Here is a 13,381-nt window from a genome sequence, read left to right on the forward strand (position 1 = left end):
TAGATTCAGATTATGCAAGGAAGTGTTAACCCTTGCCCCCTTTTCAATTATGAGCAATTCAGGATATCTTGCAGTCTTGATTGTTCTGACACATTTTGTCAATCTGTCGTCTCTGATGCATGGTTCCCAATTCTGCTGACAACCCACGAAGTGGAGCAGGCTGCCAGCACAACTAGACCTTAGGCTGTGGATCCTACAGTCTAATCCCTGAGGATGAGAGTCGATTAAACATTTCAAATAAATTCAAATGCATTTATACAAGAAATTAGATGAAAATATAAAGAAGTTTTTAGATAAATTAAATAAACCAATGAATCTCCCATCGTTGGCATGAGGAAGGAAACCAGCACTTAGGAGAAACCTGTGCTCCCACAAGGAGACCATACAGGTTCTATTTCAACCAGACCCGAGGTCAGGGACAAACCAGGATCACTGGAACTGAGAGAATGCACACTGTCACCACACACTAGTTAACTGCCATATCTACTTTTTAGTGTACCAGCCCGCTGCTTGCCGGGAGTGTCCCGTCTAACTTGTGCAGCAGAAGCTGGAACTGAAGCTATTCAGTGGGAAAAATATTCAGATTGAATGTTTCAGACATAGTTTACTTACTCATTTGATCTCTTCTAGAAGAGTGCAATCTGGCAACAATTTAAAATGATTTTGGCTTCCATCTGATACTGTGTTAAGCTCTGTGAAAGTGATATTGAAGATGCATCGTTGACTGTCATATTCAACATAAGCTAGTCTTCTTAATTTTTCCAGTCTAAAGAGAATGAATTATTGATCCTTAAATGGATTATTAGTGAAATTGAGTAAAATTAGTTCAGCATTTTTAATTTTAAAGTGAGACGAACAGTGGATTCATTGAGCAGACTTGAAATATGTCTTCAGGTAATATTTTGGGCCAGAGCTGCTGTAAAGATATATTCTTGGTGAAATCTATCATGATTTACTGTGCCCTCCATAATGTTTGGAACAAAGACCCATCATTTATTTATTTGCCTCTGTATGCCACAATTTGAGATTTATAATAGAAAGAAAAATCACATGTGGTTAAAGTGCACATTGTCAGATTTTAATAAAGGCCATTTTTACACATTTTAGTTTCACCATGTAGAAATCAAAGCAGTGTTTATACAAAGTCTCCCCATTTCAGGGCACCATAATGTTTGGGACACAGCAATGTCATGTAAATGAAAGTAGTTATGTTTAGTATTTTGTTGCATATCCTTTGCATGCAATGACTGCTTGAAGTCTGCGATTTATGAACATCACCAGTTGCTGGCTGTCTTCTCTGGTGATGCTCTCCCAGGCCTGTAGTGCACCCATCTTTAGCTTATGCTTGTTTTGAGGGCTAGTCCCCTTCAGTTTTTTCTTCAGCACATAAAAGGCATGCTCAATTGCGTTCAGATCGGGTGATTGACTTGGACACTCAAGAATTGACCATTTTTTAGCTTTGGAAAACTCCTTTGTTGCTTCAGCAGTATGTTTGGGATCATTGTCTTATTGTAGAATGAACTACCGGCCAATGGGTTTTGAGGCATTTGTTTGAACTTGTGCAGATAGGATGTGTCTATACACTTCAGAATTCATAATGCTACTACCATCAGCAGTTGTATCATCAATGAAGATAAGTGAGCCAATATCTTCAGCAGCCACACATGCCCAGGCCATAACACCCCCACCACCGTGTTTCACAGATAAGGTGGTATGCTTTGGATTTTGGGCAGTTCCTTCTCTCCTCCATAGTTGAAGGACAAATCCTTCAGACAAATCCACACCTGACTCCTGAAGAATGTTTCTGATCTGTCGGACAGGTGTTTGGGGAGTTTTCTTTATTAAAGAGAGAATTCTTCTGTCAACAGATGTGGTGGTCTTCCTTGGCCTGCCAGTCCCTTTGCGATTAGTAAGCTCACCAGTGCTCTCTTTCTTCTTAATATCGGGGGGCGTGGCTGTGTTCTGCAGCTGCAGCTCACCGGCAGTCTCTGTCTTTTTTTTTTGTTTTTTGTCTGTCTTCGTTTAATGTACGTTTTGTTTTATTTTTAACTCTGTGTATGTGGTGGGGGGGTTGGGGGAAACCTTTTTTCAAATCTCCTCCTCAACGGAGATGCGACCTTTACCGTATCGTATCTCCGTTCGCGCTACGGCCTAACATCGTGGAGTCGGCGGCCTCCAGCTGGGATCGACCTTGAAAACTCCGGTCGCAGGGCCTGGACTTACCATCTCGGAGGCTTCGGCCGTGGGCCCTGCAGACCGCAACATCGGGAGCTCGCAGGTCCCTGGCTGGCGACCGGTTTTTGGGAGCTCCAGCCGTCGCAGCTTCAACCGCCCCGAAGTGCGAGGTATGATCAACCCGCTCGCAGGCCCTTCATCGCCCTGCGTGGCTCGGCCGCAGCACTTTCCATCGCCCGGTGGGGGCTCAAGACTTTCATCGGCCTGCTTGGCTCGGACCTAGGACTTACCATCGCCCGATGGGGGCTCAGGACCTTCATCGGCCTGCTTGGCTTGGCCCTGGGACTTACCATCGCCCGGTGGGGGCTCAGGACCTTCATCGGCCTGCTTGGCTCGGCCCTGGGACTTGCCATCGCCCGGTGGGGGCTCAAGACTTTCATCGGCCTGCTCGGCTCGGCCCTGGGACTTACCATCGCCCGGTGGGGGCTCAGGACCTTCATCGGCCTGCTTGGCTCGGCCCTGGGATTTTCCATCGCCCGGTGGGGGCTCAGGACCTTCATCGGCCTGCTCGGCTCGGCCCTGGGACTTTCCATCGCCCAGTGGGGGCTCAAGACTTTCATCGGCCTGCTCGGCTCGGCCCTGGGACTTACCATCGCCCGGTGGGGGCTCAGGACCTTCATCGGCCTGCTTGGCTCGGCCCTGGGATTTTCCATCGCCCGGTGGGGGCTCAGGACCTTCATCGGCCTGCTCGGCTCGGCCCTGGGACTTTCCATCGCCCAGTGGGAGCTTCAAAAAGTTGGGAGCCTCGATCAGCTCGTGGCACCACGGGAGAAGAAATCAGGAGGAGATAAGACTTTGCCTTCCATCACAGTGAGGGTGTGCCTAGAGCAATCACTGTGATGGCTGTTTGTGTAAAAATTGTGTAAAAATTGTATCTGTGTGTCCTGTGCTTTTTGTTCTCTACTGCCGGACCCTGACGTGAGAGGACGCTGGCGTTGTTTATTCGCCGCTTCTCCGTTAGGATAGTTTGTCTGTTTGTTTTTATGTTTGATTGTTTATGTAAAGCGCTTTGAGCACCTGATAAGGCGCTATATAAAATAAATGCTTATTATTATTATTATTATTATTATTATTATATTATTATTAATGATGTTCCAAACAGTTGATTTTGATAAGCCAAATGTTTGGCTGATGTCTCAAACAGTTTTATTCTTGTTTCTCAGTCTCATAATGGCTTGCTTCACTTTCATTGGCACAACTTTGGTCCTCATTTGATAAACAGCAATAAAAGTTTCCAAAGATTATGGAAAGACCGGGAGATAGACTAGGTGCTGAGACCTCTCTTATACCTGCATTAAGGAGGCAATTAAACACACCTGACCAATTACAAACACCTGTGAAGCCATGTGTCCCAAACATTATAGTGCCCTGAAATGGGGGACTATGTATAAACACAGCTGTAATTTCTGCATCGTGAAACCAAAACGTATAAAAAATACCCTTTAATAAAATCTGACAATGTGCACTTTTAACCACATGTGATTTTTTTTCTATGACAAATCTCAGATTGTGCAGAGGCAAATAAATAAATGATGGGTCTTTGTCCCAAATATTATGGAGACCACTGGATATCCCTTGAATAATTGTCACATTTTGTAATAGTTGACAATGTAATTTAAAGTGTGTATTAGTGAGTTAGTGATTGTTATTGAAATGTGCATTCATATTTATTTATATCTTCCCCATAGGTAATGAGGTTACTTGGATGGAGCCATTGTGCATCATTTACAGAGAGCTCGCTATCTATAATGTTTCCACAAGAATATGCCCCATTCTAGAATAGATGTTACAGGCGTCAAATTCAATGAAGAACGTAAATTTAACAATTTTTATACTGTTGTCTTTTTCTGAAAAGGCACTTTTTTAAAGTTTGGACTTTTATACAGTAATGTTTCATTCATTATGGATGCAGTTAATGTATGACATGGCTGTTATTGTTTGTCATGACTCTACTCTATTTAAAAATAAATTGTGCTTGTTCAATTTTCTATAAAAGCATGGTGAAAAATAAGATTCTGTTATGCATGATTTTAGGGGTTCCCTAAGTTCAATTGTTGCTGTTTTGAAATATATTTATATATTTTTTAATTTATTGAGTATATTTAGGTTTATTGCTTTTGCATGTTTGGAAAGAGTAACATGTTTGACCTAAAGTGGGCTGAATATGTGTATGATTTATGAATCTTGACTTTTATCTCAAAATTTCAGGAAAATGTTTACTTTTAATATAAATATAATTCATAGGCACTTTGTTTGCACAACATATAATTTCCCAGAACAAAATTGAGTAATAGTCGTAATTGTGCTTCATGTATATTTCCATTTAATTATGCCCATGGAACTATAAGTACACTCATAGAGGAACGTTTGAGATGCATTGTCCTAAATATGTTTGCTGAAGGAAATATACTTGACATATCGAATTATTTTCTTGGGTAATTTACATATATATGCCTTACGCATTCATTATACTATGAAAACATTTTTGAAAATGTTTCGTGCTTTTCTACCTTGTTTGCCTAATGGGACAAAGTATAGGTGCCTAGAACTTCAGTTGCATAACAGTGTTTCTGCCGACTTTATGCAATTGAAAATTAATTTTATTTTATGGAAAGAAACCGGATAAGGTCAATTTGCATCACTCTGGAAACTCAGCTGAGCCCTTTGCTCTCTGGTGCAATATCTGGAACAGGTTAACAAGGTAACACCATACCCTTTTTACCACCATTTCTTTTGGAGCAACGTGAGAGAATGTTGAGCACATTCTTGTGGGAGTGACTATTGGTGGGCATTCCTTGGGCAACCTGGTCTTCCAACTGCAACGTTGGTGTGGAACACCCTGAGGTTAAAACCCTTATTTGTTTTTGTACCCTACCTCAAACACTTGTGACTGAGCCCTCTCCCAGAACTCACCCTAATCTGCGGAACCCAACAATTTGATCTCAAATGTCCTCATCCTCTGATCCATTGAAATCACCGTGACTTGAAATTCGATATCTTACCTTCGCTACTTGCTTAATTCCCGAGGCTCGTGATTCTTGGCCTGATCTTCAGTGGCTGCCACTTCCCCAACCCTGCACCTTACTTACCTTTAGGATCAAGGCTCCCGACCCTGTTTTCTTCCTCCAGATCACTGACTCATGGAACAAGATCCTGATTCCTTAACCCAAAGCAATAGGATTTTTACAAATGACTTGTTCAGCAGTATAATAACCTAAACAGAATTTATAACAAAGCAGAGCTATTATAAAGCAAGTCCTGGCACATTGTAGGTGTGAAAATTAAAGTCCACCATGTCACACTCAACTTGCATCTGGACCCCAATTTATCAAAAATGATCAGGGATCAGATGGTTATATTAGTGCTCCGTGAACAGGAACAGGAGTCTGTTGCACCATTTAATGAGATCACGTCTGATATGTGAGCTGACTTCCTTCCTCCACCACCCCATTTCCCTTAACATTTCTTTAGTCCTTAAAAAATAAATCTATTAATTGGAATTAAGAGTTATGCATCAGCTTCTCTTTATGGGAGAGAAGCGCTAATTTATTTCAATTTCTATGTGTAATGTTTCCAAATATCACTTCTGAAAGGTATGGCTCTGATTTTAAGACTGCATTCATTTACTGAGATTGTGACTCTTGACTCCATTGACAAATCTGTAAATTTCTCAAAAATTTCAACTAGATCACCCCTCAATCTTTTTATTTCTCAACTTGACCTGAATGATATCTGAAGTTAGTGTAGAGTTATCTACATTCCATTAAAGGTCATGTGCTATTTGTAAGGAAAGAGTTCAGAATTACTCAGTCTCTTGCTTGTTGTCTAACATACTCCCTGGTCAATTCGGCCCAAAATGAATGACTACATATTTGCAGCTTTGAAATCCCTATGTCGTTGTTTTGTTCATTTGCAGTTTAATGGTTGAACACCTTGGTTACAATGCTGCCATCACTGGCAAACCTTGGATAAGTTTATTTCCATTATCTTAAGTTTTTAGTGTTATATGTTGAATTTTGACACCCTCAATATAGATCCATCTGCGTGACCTCTTCACAATTTGACTTCTTTCTTAGGATCACTTCTCAATAACACTTATTGAGTTAACCAGATCAATAATTTTGTCATCAGTTGCTCACTTTAACTAATATTCTTATCAGGGAATTAATCAATTATGGTATGCAAGTCAATACAAAGAACACTTTTTTGAAAATCAGAATCATCAGATATGACCTTTTACAAGTGTATGTTGGCTGTCAACCAAAAATTAAGATATACTCTTTCTGCATCCTTATTTAAAAACTCTATCAACAGATATTAGGCTAATTGGTCAATGTGAGGGGGAGAGGACTAGTGGTCAGACTGTTCTAGTTAAGCAAATTTCCTCACAAGTGATCACATGTTGAAAATATATTGTAATTTGTTCAGCCATTTCTAGCATTATTGGAATATGTGGTGTAACATTTGTTGTTCAGAGACCATGGAAACATGATAACCAGTGCTTTGTCTGTGCTGGTGCCATCAACTTCAGAATATGTAAGCATGTGTAGTCCTTGTGTAACAAAACAATTTAATAAAATGCCAAACCATGACAATGCCAAACCATAAATGTGCACTATTTATTATGATTGCATCAATTATAAGGCAGCATCTCTGGTAAACAAGGGTAGGCAACGTTTCGGGTGGGAACCCTTCACTTTCTGATTTTTATGGTAAACCAGCATATGCAATTCCTTGTGTATACAGTTATAGTCGTTAAATATATCGATAAGTGTCATCAACTACATCACTCACCTTGCGCATTGTTGAATCCACAAGAGTCTATAACTTGCCGAAAAGCAATTTATGCCAGTCAGAATATAGACCTATCTTTAATTTGTTCCATCATATGAAGTAGGAATAGGTTCAATTCAGTTTAGTTTATTGTCACGTGTACTGAGGTACAATGAAAAGCTGTCTTGTGTGATAACCGGTGGTAGTTGAGCTACCACTGGTTATCACGCAACAAAGCTTTTCACTACCCTGCCCATCATTCATTGAGGTATTGGGTGATCTGATCCTGGCCTCAACTCTCAGATTTCAGATTCTATTAAGAGAGGTACCATTTTACTTTACGTGTCTTTCTGATGAAACAGGAGTCCTGTTATGCATTGCTGTGTTCCGAGCACCTCACCAGGAAGAGGATTCCACTTCTCTACTCTCACCATGCCAATTACAACATTCCAGACGTTCCTGCCCTCTGGCATTGAAGTCATCATGGCAAATCAGTTTACATCTCATTGTTGGAGTAGAATTCCTACTTGGGCCTGAGCATTGTTCCCCAGCTCAGCACTATGCACACTGATGACTGTAATGTGCCAATTCCACCCTAAAATGATCCAGACATGAAATGCTCACATACAGTGCCCTCCATAATGTTTGGGACAAAGACCCATCATTTATTTATTTGCCTCTGTACTCCACAATTTGAGATTTGTAATAGAAAAAAAACACATGTGGTTAAAGTGCACATTGTCAGATTTTAATGAAGGCCATTTTTTTTACATTTTAGTTTTACCATGTAGAAATTACAGCAATGTTGATACATAGTCCCCCCATTTCAGGGCAACATATGGGGACGCAGCAATGTCAAGTAAATGAAAGTAGTCATGGAAAGTAGTCATATCCTTTTCATGTAATGACTGCTTGAAGTCTGTGATTCATGGACATCACCAGTTGCTGTGTGTCTTCTCTGGTGATGCTCTGCCAGGCCTGTATTGCAGCCATCTTTAATTTATGCTTGTTTTGTGGGCTAGTCCTGACCAATGAGTTTTGAGGCATTTGTTTGAACTTGAGCAGATAGGACATGTCTATACACTTCAGAATTCATTATGCTACTATCATCAGCAGTTGTATCATCAATGAAGATAAGTGAGTCATACATGCCCAGGCCATAACGCCCCACCACCGTGTTTCACAGATGACGTGGTATGCTTTGGATCTTGGGCAGTTCCTTCTCTCCTCCATACTTTGCTCTTGTCATCACTCTGATATAAGTTAATCTTCGTCTCATCTGGCCACAAGACCTTTTTCCAGAACTGTGGTTGCTCTTTTAAGTACTTCTTGGCAAACTGTAACCCGGCCATCCTATTTTTGTGGCTAACCAATGGTTTGCATCTTGCAGTGTACCCTCTGTATTTCTGTTCATGAAGTCTTCTGCGGACAGTGGTCATTGACAAATCCACACCTGACTCCTGAAGAGTATTTCTGATCTGTCGGACAGGTGTTTGGGGATTTTTCTTTATTATAGAGAGAATTCTTCTGTCATCAGCTGTGGAGGTCTTCCTTGGCCTGCCAGTCCCTTTGTGATTAGTAAGCTCACCAGTGCTCTCTTTCTTCTTAATTATGTTCCAAACAGTTGATTTTGGTAAGGCAAAGGTTTGGCTGATGTCTCCTACATTCTTATTCTTGTTTCTCAGTCTCATAATGGCCTCTTTGACTTTCATTGGCACTCATTTGACAAACAGCAATAAAAGTTTCCAAAAGTGATGGAAAGACGGGAGGAAAGATTAGGTGCTGAGAGCTCTCTTATACCTGCATTAAGGAGGCATTTAAACACACCTGATCAATTACAAACACCTGTGAAGCCATATGTCCCAAATATTATGGTGCCCTAAAATGGGGGGGACTATGTGTAAATGCTGCTGTAATTTCTACACGGTGAAACCAAAATGTATAAAAACACCCTTTACTAAAATCTGACAATGTGCACTTTAACCAGGAGTGACTTTTTTCTATTACAAATCTCAAATTGTGGAGTACAGAGGCAAATAAATAAATGATGGATCTTTGTCGCAAACAAGTATGGCCACTAAGACATTAGCCCATTTTTCCTTGATGGCAAAACCGACCATATGAAGACTGTTGTTCCAGTTTGCTCTTCAGAGGCAGGTGTGGTCATCACCTTATTCCTTGAGTTGGCCATATCCTTTCCTGCCACTTCTCACTTAGGGAAGCTGTGGACAGATCAGAGGATGTATCTACCCAGGCTATGATGGTGGATGCCCCTGTTATCCTAGTGTTTATTTACCAGGCCCTGGCATTCCAGATTACAAGCTGGATTTTTCAAGAGTAGAAAATGTTTTCAGTGTGGAGGGACCTTTGCTCGCCTGTTACGATGTGACAGTAGAAATCGCAGCAAGTTCCAAGGCAATTGGAGGACAGATTCCACAGCACAGATTTGACACTTGCATGGAACAGTCACAAACACACACTATTTCTCACATGCACTGGCATATTTAACATTCACACTTTAGTCCTGCTCCCATGTCTATGCTGAGGTTCATACCGCTTGATTGACTGTAGTTTTTTTTTGTCAGATCTGAAGTCTTAATCTTCAAATATCCTTTTCCGCCATTAACCGAACTGCTTTGACCCCACGAAGGCAGCACTGAATGTCATCATCAATGTCTGCCTTCACTGAGGCCTGGTTCCTGACGTATGGCAAGTGGTCCATATTCTCCAAGGACTCCATTGAATTCTTATTGTTGGAAACCAATGGTTGAGGACCTGCTAATTAAATTAAAGCCCAACCCCTTGTATGCTTCAGTGATAACCTCAACCACGTTTTTGTGATTGGTCTTTGAGCAAACTGAGATTTGAGATTGCAGCTAACCTACAGAGGTATGAGTAATCTGGGTTCTGGAGTATAGTTTGGTTGAAGGCTGATTTGAGATTGCAGCTTGACTACGGAGGTGTGAGTAATCTGGGTTCTGGAGTGTAGTTTGGTTGAAGGCTGATTTGAGATTGCAACTAGACTACAGAGGTGTGAGTAATCTGGGTTCTGGAGTGTAGTTTGGTTGAAGGCTGAAGTTTCCTATCAGTTCTGAAGATTTAACTCCACTCGCACAGGGTAGTTTGTTGGAAGAGAGATGCCACCCGTGGTGAAAAAGACAGCTGTTTTGGGGCAAAGACGCAGACTTGTTTGACACGGGTCAGGTTTGTGTGCTGCAGGCATGTGGGAACATTGCATTCGATCTTGTCCACTGCAACATAGTGGACAATCACACCCAGCAAATCAAACACTGGGCATTTTAGAGCTCAATTCCCGTCCACATCTCTGCTTCAAATATCATCTGTTCTATATTATTGTTTTATTTTTTTCATTGTAAAATCATCCTTTGTAGAGTCATTGAGTCCCAGAGCTCTGCAGCTTTGGCCCATCCACTCCATGCCAGCCAAGCTGTCTAACCAAGATGGCCTCACTTGCCTGCTCCTGGCACACATGCCGACAAACATTTCCTATCCAGGTATCTGTCCAAATGTCTTTAAAATGTTATAATTGTGCACACTTTCACCACCTCCTCCAGCTCTTATTCCACATACCACTCTTTATAAGAAAATGTTGCCCCTCAGTTCCCTTTTAAATGTTCCCCCTCTCACCTTAATCTTATACCCTCCTTTGCAGGGAAAAGACTGTGACTATACACTTTATCCAAGGTATTTATTCACAAAATGCTGGAGTAACTCAGCAGGTCAGGCAGCATCTCAGGAGAGAAGGAATGGGCGACGTTTCGGGTCGAGACCCTTTTTCAGTCTAAGATGGATCTTGACCCGAAACATCGCCCATTCCTTCTCTCCTGAGATGCTGCCTGACCTGCTGAGTTACTCCAGCATTTTGTGAATAAATACCTTCGATTTGTACCAGCATCTGCAGTTATTTTCTTATGCACTTTATCCATGCCCTTTATGATCTTATAAACTGTAACAAGGACAAACAGTTAAACGCTGGGGAAAATAAGCCCCAGCCTCTCCTTATAACAAAGCCTCCAGTCCAAGTCACATCCTCCTCAATATTTATTGCACCCTCTCCAGTTTAATGCCATCCTTCCTCAAACAGGGCAACCAGAACTCTTACCATATTTCAAATGTGGCTTTACCAATGTCTTACACAGCTGCTCTGCAAGTAAAACACTGAGATTAATACTTCCCAATTTATACCTGGAAATATTGCTGATGCAATGTGCAAAAACATATTAGAATTTTAAATTTATTTTGATATTTTGCATGGTTTTTGTCATTTCCCATTAATATTTTGTTTTGACGCTTTTTGTACCAGAGATGTGTTTTGTAGCAATCTCACAAAAATGATTAAACTTTAATGCTCTGAAGTTGATGAATGGTAACTGCAAGTTTTCTTCTTTCTCTATTTAATTGTCAGTAGGGTGGGGTGTTCATTGTAGATGTTCTGCCTGGTGAAATCTGCCAGAAGGTAAGTGTTTAAATAATTTATCAGGATCTGAGAGCAGTATGGATGTTCCTCTGACATTTAAACAGACCGGTGCAGCAGCTCAGACTTACTCTTTCCCATTTTAGTTACCATTGGACTGCCCAATATTACACTGGGTTGGAATCAGGGAGACCCATTCGCACTCTTGTACAGGTCAGAGGTGTCGCCCTGTGAAATAGTTCAGGCCCATATCCACTTATCCCTAACCATAGCCATGATTAAAATCGACCCCAGCATTTAATATAAGTTTTAACAAACTTGAACTGTGACAGTATCTACATTAAATATAGTAATTTCAGTACATTGCCTTGGCTAATAATTTAACATGCATCCGTTAGATTAGGAAAAAGGGAAATGCAGCGAGACCTGGGTGTCCTTGTACACCAGTCACCGAAAGTAAACCTGCAGGTACAACAGGCAGTGAAGAAAGCTAATGGCATGTTGGCCTTCATAACGAGAGGATTTGAGTAAGGAAGTCCTTCTGCAGTTGTACAGGGTGCTGGTGAGACAACATCTGGAGTATTGTGTGCAGTTTTGGTCTAATTTGAGGAAGGACATCCTTGCTATTGAGGCAGTGTAGCTTAGGTCCACCAGGTTAATCCCTGGGATGGTGGGACTGTCAACTGAGGAAAGATTGGAAAGACTAGGCTTGTATTCACTGGAATTGAGAAGGATGAAAGGGGATCTTATAGAAACGTAAAAAATTATAATAGGACTGGACAAGCTAGATGCAGGAAAAATGTTGCCAATGTTGGGAGGAGTCCAGAACCAGGGGCCACAATCTAAGAATAAAGGGGAGGCCATTTCATACTGAGATGAGAAAAAACTTTGTGGAATTCTCTGCCACAGAAGGCAGTAGAGACCAATTCACTGGATGAATTTAAAAGAGAGTTAGACAGAGCTCTAGGGGCTAGTGGAATCAAGGGATATGGGGAGAAGGCAGGCATGGGTTACTGATTGTGAATGATCAGCCATGATCACAATGAATGGCGATACTGGCTCGAAGGACCAAATGGCCTCCTCCTGCACCTATTTTCTATGTTATATTTATTAACTCATTGCATCCTTTGTTCTTGTTGCTCGTTTCCTAAGTATTGAGTGCAAAGTTTAATCCAAACTTTACAACTACTTCTGTGCCTGAAAAGCACTTCCAATGCATTTTTTTAATTCAGTCACACACTCAGTTTACTTTTGACGTGGTTGTACCTTTGAAATACATCATGGGCTGAGGCTGGCAGATTAAAACATGGAAATATCAGTAAAACCATGGCTCCAAAATTTGCATACAGATAAGACATAAATTAATAAAATAGAAACAAGGTGTATAGGATATGAAATTTTAATAGAAAAGCATGCAAATCAATTTATGTATCAGAATATGAAAGGCTATATGGGGTTAATGTGCTGTAAACAAACATAAAATGGAAGTATGTTTGGTGATACATAATAAACAGAAAATACATTTGACAGTAGAGAGAAAACTGCAGTGTTTTTCTGCTTCAGGGGTTAAATATCCTCATTGTACTTCCTCTTAATTAGGTTTATGTCAGTATTAAAGTACAAGTTCTTCATTAGTAAATACAACATTCATTTTGTTCAGCATACAAATTATATAAATCTGATCAATAAATTGACTAAACTTTTCACTAAATCTTATTTCTATCTAAATGCAGCAGATGAATTCAAAACCAACACAGCCGATGCGATGAACAGTGGAAGCTATTGGTAACATGAAAAATCTTCCAATATATTCCAGAGTTTAGTGTTACAATGTCAGCTGCCATGCAAGATAAGGGTAACATGTGAATTAGAACTGAGCAAAGTGTTAAATTTGTAAACTTTATATGTTTTGAATAAGGTATATCTCTAATTAAATGG

At 40.7% G+C, this 13,381-nt stretch overlaps 1 protein-coding gene across 6 annotated transcripts in view; it reads left to right on the forward strand.

Moving 5' to 3' along the window:
- The window catches only part of tpp2 (tripeptidyl peptidase 2), an 88,702-nt gene extending 75,329 nt beyond the window's left edge, over positions 1-13,373 (forward strand). For 3 of the 6 annotated variants that reach the window (XM_078402755.1, XM_078402760.1, XM_078402761.1), the window contains one exon: positions 3,924-7,022. In XM_078402755.1, coding sequence (XP_078258881.1) covers positions 3,924-4,013 — 90 coding nt within the window. In that variant the 3' untranslated portion in view covers positions 4,014-7,022. Of the gene's footprint in view, positions 1-3,923; positions 7,023-11,434; positions 11,486-13,176 lie in introns of those variants that run through there. The other 3 variants (XR_013547490.1, XM_078402756.1, XM_078402757.1) reach the window with 3 other exon arrangements.
- Positions 13,374-13,381: the final 8 nt, after the last annotated feature.

This window comes from Rhinoraja longicauda, chromosome 7 (genome assembly GCF_053455715.1).
Source record: "Rhinoraja longicauda isolate Sanriku21f chromosome 7, sRhiLon1.1, whole genome shotgun sequence".
In the NCBI taxonomy this organism is placed as follows: Eukaryota; Metazoa; Chordata; class Chondrichthyes; order Rajiformes; family Arhynchobatidae; genus Rhinoraja; species Rhinoraja longicauda.